General features: G+C 43.1%; 1 protein-coding gene across 1 annotated transcript in view; it reads left to right on the forward strand.

The window, feature by feature from the left end:
- The first annotated feature begins 266 nt into the window (after positions 1 to 266).
- The window catches only part of sik2b (salt-inducible kinase 2b), a 44,154-nt gene continuing 26,136 nt past the window's right edge, over positions 267 to 18,284 (forward strand). The window contains exons 1-3 of the mRNA XM_070970025.1: positions 267 to 808; positions 4,040 to 4,156; positions 9,995 to 10,058. Of these exons, the coding sequence (XP_070826126.1) occupies positions 671 to 808; positions 4,040 to 4,156; positions 9,995 to 10,058 (319 nt within the window). The 5' untranslated portion in view covers positions 267 to 670. The remainder of the gene's footprint in view (positions 809 to 4,039; positions 4,157 to 9,994; positions 10,059 to 18,284) is intronic.

The raw sequence follows: 18,284 nt of genomic DNA on the forward strand, positions 1-18,284 counted from the left end.
ATGAATTTAACCCCCTTCTCCCTGCATCTCTCACTCGCAGCCGACAAAAGCGAATAAAAACACCTGCGGGGCAAAACTTCAAAGTTACCTATGCGTGCAATCAAGGAGGGCACGCGAGCAAACACATTTCAGAATAGCAATTTTACCGGTTGACGTAAGAGGTGGGTCTGGTTGTCTTGGCAACCAATTGGCACTGAAGTGTGGAGCGGCTCCGTGGCCCCGCCCCCTGTACAAATACCCCTATGGCTTTGACGTCAATGCACGTCAACCGGAGAACATGATGCCTCTTTGCAAGTCAACTCGTGTGCTCTGTAGCTGATAGAGGTACCTCGAGCTGAAATATTATAGCTCTATTGTATTGGAGACCGCGGTGTGACAGCCCCCAGGAGCAGTAAATGGCCTGCTTCGTACCGCCGCTCTGAGGGAGAGTGTCGCCACATTGGCGTTCAAGCTGGCAGGGCGACACAGAAATCAACTTTGTCTATTTTTAATGGACACGCTTCGAGCGGCGGCGGCAGCGGCGGCAGAAGCGACGGCGGCGGGCGGTTTGTTTTCCTTTCGTCTTTATCTGTAGCTTGCCAAAGCGAGCCCGTGTGGAGCCCCCCGTGTGTCCCCCTGCTCGTCTGGCTGCCTCCTACTCGTCCACCAAACAGTCCCAGTTAAGAACAGCATGGTCATGGCTGACAGTGTCCAAAAACCGCTGATCCGGGGTCCGGTCCGAGTGGGCTTCTACGACATCGAGCGCACTTTAGGAAAGGGCAATTTCGCTGTTGTGAAGCTGGCCCGACACCGCATTACCAAGACCGAGGTGAGTGTGTCGGTGAACTAGTTAGCCTCAAAGCTAACTTGTGCTACTGTTCAGCTAAGTTACATAACTTTTCGGCACTAGTTGACGCCACAGATATTCAAAGCAGATACCAAAATGCTGTCCACATCGTGCGCTAATAGAAACTTGGATCAGGTAACTGCCCGGTCTCCCGGCTGCTCCACTGCGAGCAACAGCTGCTAGGTTTGAGCCCGCAGGTACAGGAGCAATGACTGACTGCATGTTCGCCCCTCCTCAGACAACACCACTGCCAGTAAAGGGGTCTGACCACCGGTGCTGCTGGGAAACACATACTGTAAACATGCATGCTGTCTCCCCAAACCAGCATCATACACCTGCACTGGTTTTTGGTAATGACCCAGACAGTGGCACAGTGTAGCAGCTCAAGAGTCTTGGCCTGTGTAAACATCCCGGTCGCTGTATCTGGGGCATGCAGCATGGGTCGGTGGTCCCATTATGTAATCCAAATAATGATGTGATTTAGTGGTTTCTTGTGCCAGCAGTGCCGAGAGCTTTGTGAGGAGCAGGATACGCCAGCCAGAAAACTGTAATTGCAAAGCAAAGTGTTCTGCACGCATGCATGCAGACAGCAGCCCACTGACACTGCTCAGAGGGGGTCTTCCCTTAGTTTGGTTTGATATCACAAGCAGTGCACGCTCACAGGCCATGCAGCGCGAGCGCAGAGAGAACAGGGCTCGGATTTGTCTGAGTTTGCTAATAGTTTTATGTCAGCTGTCTACTGAGGGGTCTTTCTTCACCAGTACCACCGAGTGCCATGACTTTCTATTGTAATGACAGAGACAGAGGGAGTAAATGTAAACAGGGTCCGGTCTGTGTGGGAAGAAGCTGTGTCGCATGAGACAGAGGGAGTGATGGAAAAATAGGCTTGTGAAAACACTCTTGCACACTTTGATCTTTGGTCTCTAGAGCCTCCAACTGTTTGTTGTCGAACGTGAGCAATCACACTTTACAGAAAAGCAAAGATTTGCCTCATCCAGACGAGGCCCTCGCTAGGTTTAATGAATAACTAGGCAAGAAAACGGCCCTTAAGAGTCTTATCATGTTAATCTGGTTATTTAAGCCTGTGAGGTGGCGCTGCATCAGTCTAGCCAGGTAATCTGCCACCCTGTAATGCTAACAACTATGTGAATGCAGGTTTTAATTCCACCCGAACACTACACCAGGCGATTTCACCGACTGGCTGCACATCTCCCTCAGCCGGTGTGATTTTCGGGGCTTGGATGAAAAGGTTGTCGCAGGTTTGGTGGAGGTCACTCAGTGCTGGTTGGTACGGAGAGCCGCTGCAGCTGCTTGGCTCAGCCGCAGCCAGCCTGTTTGCTGGAGTGTCCAAGGTCAGCTGGAGAGGCAGGCTATCAACTTTATGTGATGCCATCTGTCTTGAGCATTTGCCAGGGCAAAAGAGATGTAAGCCCAGAGCATGTGTGTAAAGAAGAGTTTAATGACACATGAAACAGCAGATCTGATGCATCTGTGTGCATATTCCTAGATAGGTGTACCTGTGTGTGTGCATAACCTACTTTTTCTACTCACAGCCTCTGCGTGTTATACTGACCCATTCATCCCATTATGTACATAATGCAGCTTCTGGGCTCACATAGTGCAAGCCCATTTCCATGTACTCCTGCCTGTCAGCCCAGCAGGTTGTACATTTATCCATCTCTAATTGCAGCATTGTCCTGCCTTGTTCTGCTCCCATTACTTTGTGTTTAAACTGAATTCCCCTGTAATTCATTGCCCTCAAATGACCTTGTTTCTGCAGAGCTTGCAAGTCTTATGTTGTGTGCACGTGTGTTAGCATAGTTGACAATGTGATCGGTTAGTTCAGATCGTTTCATGCTAAGTAGGCTGTAATCCCTCTATACTTGGCCAGTGATTTTAAATTTTATGCCCCAGAGGCCTCGACTTGCAGCTGGAGTGCCATTAAAAGATTTGGATTTCTTCATAGGATTTAATGCCTAATTGCATACCTGTCTCTGCTCCGGCTAGGGACATAATAATGGAGAGTGCTAAACGTATCAAAACACCCATTACTGCACATCTGTAAGTACTAACTACAAATATGCTGAAGAGTATCAAAATGGGTGTCAGCGGCAGTCGAACACACGCGATCGCACATTCCTGGTTAAACATTTTTTGACGTGAAGGTCGTATATCTGGTGTCTGGCTGACGAGCGTCGAGATGGAGGATAAAATGATAAGTTTCCAGAGGAAAATCCTGTTACATCATTATAAACTGTCGTGATCTGGCATCTGCTAAACCTTCAAACTCACAGATCTGTTACTCAGACCTGCCTTCTTGGATCCTGTGTTATTATCTCACACGTGGCTGCAGCTAACAATTATTCTCATAATCGATTAGTGTTGTTTCTCACTTCATTGAGTAATCGTTCAGTGAGAAATACCATCACAACACGCCAAAGGAGCAAGTTGACATATTCAGACGGCTTGTTTTGTCTGACCAAAAGCCAAAGGTATTCAGGTTAATATCAAGAAAGACAAATACTTTTATTATTTGCCTCAAAAAAAGACTTAAATTATCGATTCTGAAACTAATTGCGGAGTCATTTTCACCGATTCAGCTGAAGTCTTGTGGCTTTCTGAAACAACAGCCCCTTACATGTCTTTTAATGCGGTCCTGTTTTCAGTCAGAGTTTTCCAGCTTAATCTAACAGCAACGTGTTTGCTGAGGGGGGGGGGCTGGGGTCTTGTGTTGTTTACTCCCCCGGCTTTGGCTCACAAACGCTGGGAACAGTTCAGATCACACTGATGAAATGCTGTTTATGAGACAGTCCGAAGGAGAGATGTTACCTACCGGACATCATTAATCAAAGCCAAGAGTGTTGAAGTTGTGAGTGTGCGTACGTGTCATTGTGCATGTGTGTGTATATCCGAGGAGGCCTATGTTTGCCTCCTTCCTTCATGTGATGTTTCATCACGGCTCAAATTTTAAGACTGTTTATGAAGGTTTCAGCACAAGCTGTATTTAAGTATTTATCTTGTGTCTCAGAACATTCTGTCTCCTTTTGCCTCTTGGAGGATATTAAATTGCTGTCTGCACTGGTGTGTATGTGAGTGTGGGGAGGTGTGTCTTTCTGCCCATCAAGTCTGATGAGACCTAACAATGATTCAGTTGTTTGTTATTGACGAAACGGCTGATTACAGTTGTATTGTTGATGCTCGATCACTCTGCAGGTGGCCATCAAGATCATCGACAAGACCCAACTGGATGCTGTCAACCTGGAGAAGATCTACAGGGAAGTTCAGATCATGAAGATGCTGGACCACCCCCACATCATCAAGCTCTACCAGGTGAGTCTGGAGCCTGTTATCTAAAGCGGTTCTACGTCTATGACAGCTTAGCATAGAAGATGTGGACTTTTTAGTGGTGCTGCTTTCCTTTCTCTGCTTTAGACCGCTGCGCATCCTGATTTTATTTGCGCCCTTGTTCATTTTTTGTCAATCTCTAATGGAAATATCTTTGTATGTTGTTATTCCCCATGTTGCAACCCTGTGTCAAGATAAATGGTTTCATCTGGTTTTTGTTTTTCTTCTGTTAGAACTGGTGTTTTTGCATTCATGGTATTTTCTTGCTTGACAAGCTATTGTCAGTCAAGAGGTTTTCAGGAGTTTTTATGTCTGTTTCGGGTGGTTCGACCTAACTTTTCCTTTGCCCATCACAACTCCAGGCAGTCTGTCACTGTCACTGTAGCAGTGATGTTTGAAGAATGACACCATAAATACCACAGTGCGTACTCCAGTCAGTATACCACCCACAGGCAGGGATGTTTGTTAAATTAAGTAAAAGCTGTAACACGACCCTGAATTGACACAGGCTTATTTGTGCCACTCCTGTTTGATTGTTGTTTCACAAACAAATTTTAGACTGGCCTTTAGTGTGAGGCCCGTCTTGACTCTTAGATGACACTTATGGAGGTTAGACAGCTTCACAAAAATACAGTCTTCACTTATTTTAATCGTAAAAAGCTAGCCACCCAACCCCCTCTCCAAACAGCCTGTGTACCGATCTACAAAGGCTGAGTCCTCACTGCTGCGGACCAGGTTTGTGTCCAGTCTGAGCCCTTTGCTGCCTGTCAGTGCCTCTCTCTCCTCCTTTTCCTGTCTCTCTTCAACTGTCACTATACAGCGAAGGCAAGAAAAAAAGATCATCAGATTATCATTACATCTGTCTAAGAATTTTCTCAGTATGATGACTTCAACTGTTCAATTCTTCCAGAAGACAAACATTTTCTTCTGAAATGACCAGTGCTGAGTGGTTTTGACACAGTTGCTTGGTCAGCCATGTTTTTTATCTTGAAAAAAGGATTCATTTACCCTTATAAAGGTTAAAAGATTCATTGAAAATTAGTCCAGCTTAAGACAGTCAAGAATGAGACAGGTTTGTACAGCAGATGAATTCAGACGTCTGTCTGAAGTTCTGCCTGTTAGACGGATCTAAGCCATAGTCAAAGTCTAACATGCAGTGCAGTGAGGGGCCAGTGTAACATCTGCTTAGGGGACGTAGAATTAGCCGTGCTTCTGGCTAATCTCTGAGCAAGTCGGTTTCATGGAGCAGAATTCAAGACTGCTCCTTGTTTATCTTTTATCCAGGTTGTTTAGCACTCGGCAGTGTTAATGCACAGGACCAATCCAGGTCATTTTCTAATGCATTAGCAAACAGCCGCTGCCTAGCAGAACCTGCCACCGCTGGATAGTTTAAGATATAAGAGCATAGGTAATGACTGACTGTCGCTCGGCTCTGTGTGCATCTGTGTGTTCCTCCAGTATGATTGGAGTTAAATAATGTTTGTAGTCAAATATGAATTAAATGTGTTGTTATTGTACTGTGGCATCAGATCTGAGATTTACTGCAGTGTCAGGCTCTATTTAGGCCATGTTTAAGAATCAGATATGGATGTAGTTCACGTCTACACTTTTTATTGACAGTTTTCTTGTCGAACGCTTGTTAAAAAAACATTAATTCTTGTCAGGACTCCCCAACTTTATGGGACTTTGAAAAATGTATTTATTTAGATACTGGGACACAGTGTCTGTATTTATTTGCAAACTGATTCAGCTAAAAAGACCCAGAGCGAACATGAGTTGGCGAGAAGATATCTACCGCAGCTGCCACAAGCAATGCTAGTGCTCAGCATGGCCAGTGTCCTTTGGTATTTCTCTTCACAGTTTGCATGATAAGCTGAGCTGCAGCAAGGCTAGAGATCCATGCAGATGAGTCAGTCCAAAGCAAGTCTTTTGACACATGTTGGGAATAGCTGTCAGAGTGATGCTGAATAAAATAAATACACTGCACACTGTAAAGTTAATAGATTGTTTCATAGTTAATGATGAACTGTCTTTTCACTGAGGACATTTTGTCAGTATAACACACAGATGTAAATCATAAAATGAATGATGGCCAAATTCCATTTAATTCCTTCAGTTTCAGGGTCCTGGTATAGTGCATGCTCACTGTCATGCTGTCATGGCTTACTGGGGCACTTGAATCCAACAGGCCATTGTTAATGTAACACCTGTGCTTTTCCTGCTGTGACAAGTCAAAATACCTGCTGTGAAAAAGGCCAAATTCCATTCATCTTTGTGTCTTTCTGCTATCCAGAAATGCAGTGTACAACATGGCTTCCTTTGCAAACTGTAAAAAAAAAATGCTTTAAATATTTAACATGAAGAAGTTAATAGTCTTGTCACGCGGTGGTCTTTGCACCTGCACTCTTCATTGCCACTATCAGTGGTGTGATGTGTCCCTCATGCCACCTTTCACAGCGTGTCCAGGTGTGGAGGGGAAGCTCACATACATTTTTATGAGACTCAAAGTTTACTTTCCAAAATGATTTGTTCTGTCTGCTGCACGTTGTTGGCACCTTAACAAGGCAAAAAGAAACCTAGTTACCATGATGTCTGCTGTCTGGCACAAAATAGCCTGACCACAAATAAATCAACAGTTTTGGTGATTCACTTGCATTACATAAGCCTTTGGGTCCTTTTAGTTTGTTTAGGGAAAGTAAATGAGTGTTCATTATCATTACACAACCATGTGGCACTGTTCCAGCTTTCAGCTGTGGTATTTTGGTGTGTATCATTATTTCCAGTGGCCCATCCATCCAATCAACTCGGGTCAATTAGTGATTTCCTTTCCAGTCTCATAAGCTGGGGTTGGCCCTGTGGCCCAAAGCGAAGCCCGAGCCAATAAAGACACATACAGACAACCCAATGGTGGACCCCACTCTAGTTGTCATTTGTTGTGTGGCCTCTTCTCTATTGACCCCAGTCTACCATCATTTTCTTCACTTGGCCCGCTTTACTTCTCATTGTCGTCCTTTGCACTCTCTACACTGCCAAGAGTCTCTGCACAAAGGTTTTAAGCAAAGTTGTTTCCTGGATATTGTTTTCAGAGTTACAAAACCACACTCTGTCTATTCTGAATTTGACACCTGCAACATGTTCCAAAAAAGTCTGCACAGGGGCATGTTTACCACTGTGTTACATTGCCTTTTCTGTTAACAACAACAACATTCTTTCCCATTCTTGCTTGATATATGGCTTCAGTTGCTCAACAGTCTCTGTTGTTGAATTTTGTGCTTCATAATGTACCACACATTTCAGTGGGGGACAGGTCTGGACTGCAGGCAGGCCGTTGTAGAGCCCGTACTATTTTACGACGAGGCCATGCTGTCGTAACACATGGGGAATGCGGCTTTGGCGTTGTCTTGCTGAACTAGCCGGGACTCCAAAACCTGTGTGCACCTTTCAGCATTAATAGTATTTGATAGTAATTTGATGCCAGTAACACGTTTCAAGTTGGGACAGGAGCAACTAAAGACTGGGAAAGTAGTGGAATGCTCCTAGAACACCTGTTTGGAACATTCCACAGGTAAACAGGTTCATTGGTAACAGGTGACAGTATCATGATTGGGTATGAACTGGAAAGGCTCAGTCGCTCACAAGCAAGGATGCAGTGAGGTTCACCACTTTGTGAGCGCATGATTGCATAAAGGAGATTACTGCATGGGCTCAGGGACAATTTGTAAAACTGTTGTCTGTAAACACAGCTGGTTGGAAAATGATTGCATTCTGTTTTTGTTCATGTCTTACACAATGTCCCAGCTTTTTTTGAATCAGGGTTGTATACAAAATATAATGATACAGTGATTGCTGGAAGGGCATCAGGGCTTTTACTGTTAAACAGCTGCAGGTATATAAAAGGGAGTGTTAAAGGGTCCAGTGTGAAGGCTTTAGTGACATCTAGTAGTGAGGTTGCATATTGCAATCAAATGAACACCCCTTGCCTCACCCTCCCCTAAGATGCCCATGAAACATGAAAGGCTTTCTCTAGAGCCAGGGTTTAGTTTGTCCATTCTGGGCTACCATAGGAATATGGCAGTGCAACACGGCGGATCTGCTGCCTCTGTAGATCTAAAGAGCGCCCTCTAAGGTAACAAAAACACGGTTTTTACTTCATTTCAGGTGACTAATCACTAATGAAGATATAACTATGGACATTCTATTACATTTCTGCCAATAAAACCCCCAAAATCCAACACACTGGACCTTTTAAAGTGTGGCCACAGGCCCACTGTAGGGAGGTCACACATCCTGTTTAGCTTCACTCATTTCACACAAATGCACAACGCATCAAACTGGCTTGACATGTGGCCTTGCAAGCAGGGCTTAGTATCAAACCACATTTTCCGCATTGAGAAGTGTCATGTGCTGAAATGTGGCATCAGATAAAAAAATCTGTAAAAGTAGTCCTGTTTTCTCATTTGCTGATAAGACAGTCCCTGATTAAAATGATCACTTTGCCAATTATTTGACATGTTTTTGGCATTGGTAATATGTAACATCAACCTGCAAAGGGACTGCACAAAACTGACACAGCTGCATCATGTCAGTGGTAATTAATATGTGCTGTCCCTTTTTTGATGCTAATGTCTATATCGCCCAGAAACTACTTGCAAAACTATTGTTAAAGTAGAAAATGCAGCCTGAAGCATCTGCATTGTGCGCAGTGCCTCTCGAGACTGATTAATACAGTTAATGTGATCCATGACGGAAAACACATGAAGTTAGTTACCATGTAGCTGCTGCATTCCATCACAGCAACAACAACAAACAATCGAAACATATCCGCCATGAATTGAGAACAGACCTCTCTCATGGTGGATAATTTACCTTGTCAAACACAGGTGTAACTAATAACATTAATAATGGCTGTGTTTCACTCAGGTGTGCCGGTGCCAAGGCCCTGCTATTGTTCGTGCTGGTTTCCTGGCACACCTAAATGAAACAGAGCCATCGTTAATACTATTAGTTACACCTGTGCTTTTCCTGCTGTGACAAGTCAAAATGTCCGCTGTGAGAAGGGTTTCTATTCCAGATTAGATGCTGTACTGGCTCACAGCGCTGTTTGTTTTGATTGGACGAGCACCTATAAATACGCTTATTCCATCAATCAGTTGTATTCCAGCTCCACAATACATAGGACGAAAAGTTGTGTGTTACACAACCAAGGCCAAGCAAAAAAATAGAAAACAAAAAATACTGGCTTTCATTTCCTTAATCCATGAATCGGTCAGTGTAACAGATGGAAAATTGATCATAAACAATAAGCGTGGGATTTCTAGTGTGAATGTCTGGCTCACTGTGTCTGATTCATCCTCCCCCCTCCATCTGATTCTCCCCTCCGCATTTAATTCTATTCATCTCCAGAGTGTTTCTGCTTCTAAATCGGTCCTCCACCTCCTACACAACACGGCACCGTGTGAGGACCGAGAGGTTTTAAGTACCATTCAGATATACTCTGCAACACCAACCGTCCACCTCCGTTCTCTTACAGGGATGCCATATTTAGAGGCCGTGCCATTCATGCATTTTGTTTCGCTCTTGAGTTCGCGGATGCCAGACACTGTGGCTGAACCTCAGAGGGAGCCATGTGGACAATTGTGCAATGTTTTGGTCATTTGCGTGTTTTCTTTTCCCTAATTTTAATTCCCACTTGTTGCAGGAGACTGTTAATTTGGATTGTGTGATGACTATTGCTATTGAAAAGTGGTCTCCAGTGTGTACTCACTCTCCCACTCTTTTCTCCCCTCCCTCGGCCCCTGCTCCTTCGTCCTCTCCCTCTCTCAGGTGATGGAGACGAAGAACATGCTTTACTTAGTCACGGAGTATGCCAAGAATGGGGAAATCTTCGGTGAGTGATCTTTTCAAGTATAAGACCAGTCTGACGTCCGTATCTTAAAAACACCCACCCGGTTCATTCATGTTCTCTCCGTATCAGCTGCACAAAAAAATCTGCGCTGTTGCGTCAGTGCTGTTTTTGACAAACAAGGAAGTATCAGTGTTTGCATTACACTTATCCCAGCCTCAATCTCAAAGGTCACATGATTGATGGATATCTGAGAACACTGTCCTGACATGGCCCATGTCATGTGCTGCTGGTAATTGCTGTGCTAAATGTGCTGACTTTGCTTTCTTGTTGAGATCAGTGAAGTTGACATCACTGACGGCCTGCAAATGCCACAGAGAAGCAGGGAGGAAGATTGATTTTTTTTACCACGTGTGGTGCAGAATCACTGCTTGCTGGTTTACTCTCGGCCATTACGCAAGATATCCAGATTACTTTCTACATGACCATTACATGGCACGTTGATTAAATTCTGAATACTCACTGTTGAACTTTTGTTCAGCTTCTAACTGAAGAGCAGATCTGCAAAAAGTAAAAGGAAAACACGACCATCTTTTCAACCACCACCTTAAAGGCTTGCGCAGTAGACCAAATTAAGTTTACAAAGTGTATGAAAACATGAATTATCAAAATAGGGACACGATATAAGTAATGCAGCACCAATCAACTGATGAATAATCACATAAAGAAAGACAAAGGATGAAATAGACATCAAGATTAATTAAAGTAATACATTTGATCATTCTTGATGGTTTTGCTAAGATTAGCTAATATTCTCTTTGCTAGAATTAAGGACTGCAGCTAAATATTTTCATTACTGAGTTATCTGCCTATTTTCTTCATAATCAATCAATCAATCAATCAATCGTTTGGTCTTACAAAGTGAAATTGAAAAATACCCATCGCAATCTGTTTCGTCTGACTGAAACTCAAAAATCCAAAAATAATCTATTAACTATTACAGAGGGCAAAGAAAAGCAGCAAATCCTCATTTTTGAGAGAAAGGAACAAGTGAATAATTAATCTTCTGGTGAAAAAAAAACATGGCAAATAGTTGGCCTTCACATTTTTTATGTCCAAAAGCCAGAGATTTATTTTATTGTCATAAAACTCTTATTCCAAGAAGATAAGACGCCATGTAAAACAAATAATAGAAGAGAATGTGATAAAGTGATAATCCTTTTTGACATAAGCTCAACTGAACACAGTACAAAGAAAATATATTTAATGTTTTCCCTCATCGGTTTCATTGATTTTTGTAAATATCTGCTTGTTCTGAATTTGATGCACCAACACATTTCTAACACATTGGGACAGGAGCAGCTAAAGACTGGGAAGGATGTGGAATGCTCCAAAAACACCTGTTTGGAACATTCCACAGGTAACAGGTTCATTGGTAACAGGTGATGGTATCATGATTGGGTATCAAAGGGGCATCCTGGAAAGGCTCAAGCAGGGATGGAGTGAGGTTCACCACTTTGTGAACACATGATTGTACAAAGGAGATTAATACATGAGCTCAGGAATACTCACTCCCAACTTTCTTGGAATCTGGGTTGTAGAGGTCAAAGAAAAGCAGTAAATATTTGCATTTAAAAACCAGATTCTTTGTCGCCTTTAAAGATATGCAGCGATCACGCAGACCTGCATTCTGAAATTCACAGTATGAGCAGTGAATAGGTCTTAATTGATGTCACATCAACGAAAAATCTGTGATTCATCATGGGAGCCCGAAGGTCTTTCATAATGAATTCTAAACTACTAAAACGGACCAGATGTTGTACATTTGACTCCTTTTGCAACAAGTAACGGAAGCAGCTCTCCTCATTCATTGTGAACGTTTGGAACAGATACAAAAAAAAGGATTGCTTTGGTATAAACAGTAATTTCCAGTCAGTCATTTACCAGGTTTTTGAGACACAAAAGTGACCAAAATTGGATGCTGGCTCGCTTTGCCAGATAAACATTAAACAAGTTTCAGAGAGGACAGTCTGAATTTCTAAGAAAGAACAATGACGTTTTTTTGTTTTTTTTTTACAGCAGATTTGGTTTACACACGCTGCTTTAATAGTAAAGTACAAGTAAAGACAGTTGCACTGAACTGGACAGTCAGAGCGTAACAAAAATAGTACACAAAGATAAGAAATTATCTTCGTCTGCCACAGCACCACACACACTCTATCACTGCTGCACACGTGTGCCACACTGAAACAGCCATTTCTTATGTCTTGTTGAGTTTATGATATCAGCGTGTCCTGTCAAATTTATTTACTCTATTAAAATGTTTTAGTAAGTTTCTGTTTTTATTTGCACGTCTGTTTTTGCTGAAGGAATAAGTGTGCTTGTGTTGAACTGCGGGCGTCTGTTACTTGAAGTGGCAAAAATGAAGATGGACATGTTTTTGGCAGCTCATTATGGGAGTGCAGCACACGCACAACACACACACTCAGTTTATACCATGTGTACACAGCTCCATCTCGGTCCAGTATATTGGGCATAAGTCTAAAAAACGAGCATGTTCATTGGACTTTTTTGCATTTGTTGCAGGGTTAAAATCAAATGTTGCAGGATTATGAAAAGCAAATAAAACCTAAATCATACATTAAATATTTCTAGAAAGACAAGTATCAACCTGTCTGACGTGGACAACCTGTAAGTGGATGATGATCCACAGAGATTATTGGCCTCACCTATTAGACAGTCTGAGAATGTTTAACACGTAGCCTACTTTCAGACACGGCAGCCGAGAGGATTAGTCTATGGTAAAACTTAAAAGTCGTGCGTGCATGCCTGAGTGTGTGTGTGTCTTTGAGGCCAGTGTTCCACTTGTGATGTTGACTCAGCAGCAGCAGCTCCTGCTCCTGTGACCTAGAGAGAGCTGGGAAGCAGACACAAGAAAAAATGAATGAGAAAGGAGTGCGGTTAAAAGTATGAGGGAGGTGCAGACGTGCACAGAGGAAAGACAGATCAGGATCAGTGTGTACGTTATAACCACTGCAGCTTATTGTGGTGAGACCAAACAGCAAGCTATGCAATGACAGCAGTCTTACAGTCATCTCACTGCGCTGTACACTCGTAAAGCAATAGTTTAACATTGTGGAAGACATGCTTATTTCCTTTAGCTCAGAGTTTTAGAAAGAAAGAAAGAAAGAAAGAAAGAAAGAAAGAAAGAAAGAAAGAAAGAAAGAAAGATACTTTTTATTATCACGTCATACTACATGTTGCACACTACATGCTTCACGCCGTGCTTCCCGCAAAATTATTTTCTCGAGCGGTGGGCTGCCGCTCGGGGAACCAATCTCTTCGTCACTATCGGTCAGGTGGTGATCTTCTTGCATGTTTTTAGTGGGGGTATATTTTATGAAGGATACCCCAGGTGAACACAGGGAGAACATGCAAACTCCACACAGAAAGGCCCCTTTCCTCAAGCTGCAGGCACAGAATGCATGGTGGAGGAACCTAGGACCTTCTAGCTGTGAAGCAACTTTTACCACCGTGCCACTGTGCCATGGAAATGAGGGCAGAGGGGTCTGAGGAATCAGGACTCAATGGTTTTATAATAGCCGGAGACGATCCATGAGGAAAATCTATGGATAATGGAAAATGAGGTTGACCACTCATGATTAGATTTAGATTTAGATTAGATTAGATTTGATTAGGTTTAGATGAGAAGATTGATGCCATTGTCATACTTGTCTATTAAATATGAAGCTCCAGCTGGGAAAAGGTCAGTTTAGCTTAGCTTAGCATAAAAACTGGAAGCAGGGGAAAACAGCTAGCCTGACAGGAAAAATAAAATCAAATGTGGATTGTATATTTTGGTTTTTGTACAGAAGATAAACAAGATATGATACAAACAAGGGCTGTAATGGATGTAAATTTTTTACATTGAAGCTTCTACTGAGGTTTTCAGTGAAAGTTGAACAAAATCCTCAATTTGGATAAAGTGCTAAACTGTGTTCTTTCATGAGTATAACTTTGTCAACATGTATACCTGTAGGCAGCAGACGAATCTTGATCAACAACATGACAGAAAACCGTTGCTGTGTTCCTTTCAATAACCAATCATGATTGGTCAACCTCATTTTCCATTATCCATAGATTTTCCTCATGGATCGTCTCCGGCTATTATAAAACCATTGTGTCCTGATTCCTCAGACCCCTCTGCCCTGATTGCACAATGTAATAGAGTTATGTAAGACATTCATATGTCATCATCAGCTGCAGCAATAGCACCGTTGACTCAGCCAGGCAGACACCGACTGGAAGCTGCGGCGCTAGACTAGTATTACGGTATTCAATCTCACAAAATTGAACAATCATTTGTGATTTCCAAATACGCTTTTCTTTAGATGGATCAAGTCAGTCATGATGTGCTCATACAGATGGATAAGCTGTGCCAAGCCGCATCTCTAGCCTCTCCCTCCAGAGTTGTCCTCCACTTTTCTGACATGATGAATTTCTCAGGTCTGCTCCTGGCCGTAGGTCACAGAGAGCGGAAGATGGGAAGTTGTTATGGATGCTTAGCAGGCCACCCTGTTACAGCCAATCAGCGAGACAATAGATGAGCCTCAGATTCTCTCTTCAGACCAAACAGTAAATGGTGTTGTGCAGGAGCAGGAGGGGTGTGTGTGTGTGTGTGTGTGTGTGTGTGTGTGTGTGTGTGTGTGTGTGTGTGTGTGTGTGTGTGTGTGTGTGTGTGTGTGTGTGTGTGTGTGTGTGTGTGTGTGTGTGTGTGTGTGTGTGTGTGTGTGTGTGTGTGTGTGCATGCGTGCATGCCTGCATGCGTCTGGAGGCATAAAGACAAAGAAGCGGAGCTGGGTTTGGCACAAGGAGGCGGAGAGTGATGGGTTCATTCTCGCAAAGGGGTGGGTGGGTGGGCACGGTAATGGGCACAGCAGAGGCATCCATACCAGCTTGTTGGTGCGCCTTTGTGTCTGTCTGTCTGTCTGTCTGTCAGTCAGTCTGCCACTCCACAGTGTGCCTCAAAACCGCAGGATGGATCAAACCTGGAAATTGGGTCAGCCGCAAATAAAGCGGAGTTGCAGAGAGCAGAGGCAGGAGGGGAGAGGAGGCAGAAGAGAATAGAGGCGAGAGCAGGGGACATCCATTTGAATTTGGAAGGTGGTGGGGAAATGTAGGCCATGCATATTTAAGAAAGCACTGCTGGAGAGAGGGGCGTATAATAGCTGACAGTGAGTAGAATCACTCATGCAGATCTCTTGTCTGACTGATGGAAAGGGAATGAGACAGGGAGACTGTTGACTTCAAAGAAATACCCGGGCTATTTTTTTTTCTGAGGCATTCTTATGTACTCAGTCTGTCAATTTCTATTTCACCATTAAGCGTCCTTCATATTTACTGGGCAAGTTTTCTGCAGATCTGTCAGCAGCCGGGGTGTGGCAGCTTTGCATTTGATGAGCAGAAGAGGAACAACATAAAGGAATCGCTGCCCAAAGTTGGGCCAGTTGTTTGGTACCAAATAAGTTGGAAGGCTTTAACGTCCTATTTTTCCACGGTCTTACATGAGATTACGTGTTCTGACATTAGGCTAAGTGGCTAGCAGACCTGACCAACACCAGCAATATCCCAGAAAGAAATTATATGCACAGACAAAATCATTCATTTATACATATTAGGCATGTGTGACGATATGAAACCACCACAGGGATTATTACATTACGTGTGTTCTTTGTTTTAGCCACAGCGTTCTCTCTCAGGGTGGGTGTATCCATTTCTAACTGAATTCCAGCAGATGGAACGTCTTCCCACCTTTCTGTGCTGGCTTTCGGTGATGCTTGAAGGTAGCAGCATTTCCTGCCTTTTGATATTTACAATAAGTGTTTTCAGCTGAGTGACAGGCAGCATCTTGCTTGGCAGCTTTCAAGGATCCACCTGCTGAAGGATGAATCGCATGGAGGAAAATGTTGTACCAGAATAAACCTGACATGTTTTTTTTCCACATTCGAGCTGAGGTAATTTGTGCTCATCTTTGGTGATTGCAGACGTTTGAAACCAACGTGGTGTTTTTATAATAAATAATCAAAAGATGTACAAATAACATACCTTTTTTTTTTTTAGTTGTCTGCATCTGCACATGTCAGTCCTTGACTTTAATGGGTAAACTAAACTGAATAAGTAATGAGAAAAACTTCAGGTGTTACATGCAATTGAATTCTTCAGTGGTGTCTCTTAACCACCTGCATTCACCTCATACTGTATGAAGTAGAAACCAAAGAAAATTAAGTGCATTGGCATTTATATCCCTTATTGTAAAGCATAATACCGTCTACATTATCTTGAATGCAAACATCTTCAAGTGTCAGAACTTAATTAAGCATGTTTTATAACAGTGCTTGCTTGTCTCTGTCCAAACACCATGAGCTTATTTCTTCCACCTGCCCTAACACACGCAAGCAGGGTGTGAGAGAGGCTACTTTTAATTGCGATACAGGTAGATGCGTGGGTATAAAGAGCAACATAATGTGATAGCGGTGTGCCCTGGAACAAAAGAGCGTTATTTTAAAAATCCAAACTCATTTGTGGATCATTAGCAGGTTTATGTCACCATATGAAGATTAAAGAAAACATGATGACCATATGGATCATCCACATGTCCAGAAAACTCAAAGAGGCACATCATCTGTTCCTGGCAGTGTATTTGAGCTGCTGTATTCATATGTAAAGCTCAGCAGGTCCCAGGCGACAGGATGTTGTCTCCCAAACTGTCAGTGCGTCATGACGGGTGAGCCCTGCATTTAAAGGCCATGAAAGTAGTAAATGTGATTGTCACAGCCCTGCACTTTCTGGTAGTTAAATTCAGGATTGTTTGAAGTAATTCGGCAGTGAATACAAAGGCTGGTTGAGTGGGTGACAGGAAAATTTTAACGTATCACCCAGCCCTGACTAGAGGCTTGGCGAAATCACCCATGAGTTTGAATGGAAAGAGTATTATAAGTGGGTGGTTCCTGCAGGAGGGAGTTATGAGCTTTGTTTTTTTAGGCAAAACAAATAGGATTATACCTCCTGAATGAGCACTTATAAGTATATCATGGTGGAGAAGTCACAACCAGTAGCAGCAGCTGATCTTTGGCAGGTTATAACTTGGATGAAAGGGCAGTGCTCGGCTCCAGCTGGCTCCAGCCTGATTTAACCCCTGAGGGTGCCAGTATTAAATCTGCACCAACATCTATCAACACCCACATGCACTGACTTTAATGTGGCTGCTGTATTTAAGTGGTTTGGGTATCAGTTACTGATGTGGAAACAGAGTATGTGTTTGCCCCTTGTCCTCTACACACATACGCTCACTCCCACACACACACACACTCCCCATGCATGCCCCACGGTGTTATCTGAAGTCCAGCCAGAGGTCTAGCCAACATGCCAGTTTGTACCCATGATGTTTGTCCCCTCCAAACCTGAGCAGCTGTTAAGAGACTTAGCTCCTCACGCAGCTCTCAGCAGAAGTGGAACACAGTGGTTGTTGAGCTGTTCCCTAATACCCCTATGATTCATACTTGTTCTATTTGCTTTCCCAGAATGCAGCTCTGTATGCCTCACTGTGCTGAGGTCCTTGGCCTCGCCAACATTGTATCAGTGGATTACTCATCCTTCCACTGGGGCAACATACCGCATTGTGCGTGTGTGCGTGCCTGTGTCTTGATTGCTCGGACAGTAATGACTTGTTTTTCAAGTGCTGCTGTAGAACAAGCAGTAGGAACAAGCAGTAGGAGCACAGTGCTGCCGTTCAGACAGAATCAGGATGAGCTGTGCTGTTCAGCATTTGGTTTGCTGAGCATTTCAAGTGTTAAAACTGTGAAGTTTTTTTTAGAGCTGAAACCAGTAGTCGATTGAGTGGTCAAGTGACAGAAACTGACAGGCAGCAGTGTTTCTTAACCAAAAGGCAAGTGAATACAAGCTTACTTTGTTTTCCATAATAGTAAAATGAATATCTCTGAATTATGGACTGTTGATCAGACCAAACAGGCAATATGACTCTCTCAACTTGAACCCTGGGAAATTGTGATTTTCTGACATTTTATCGACCAAAAAATTAATTTAAAAAATAACTTGCAGTTGACCTGATATTGGAAATATTGTAGTTTTCTTATTATAATCTCAAAACTTAATGATCTTTATGTTCTAAGGAGGAATGGCCTATTGTCGGACATCAGATAATAACTGTGTATGCAAGTGTTTTTATGTATATGTGAGAGCGAAGGCGGCAGT

The sequence above is a fragment of the Chaetodon trifascialis genome, chromosome 9 (assembly GCF_039877785.1).
Source record: "Chaetodon trifascialis isolate fChaTrf1 chromosome 9, fChaTrf1.hap1, whole genome shotgun sequence".
Classification (NCBI taxonomy): Eukaryota; Metazoa; Chordata; class Actinopteri; order Chaetodontiformes; family Chaetodontidae; genus Chaetodon; species Chaetodon trifascialis.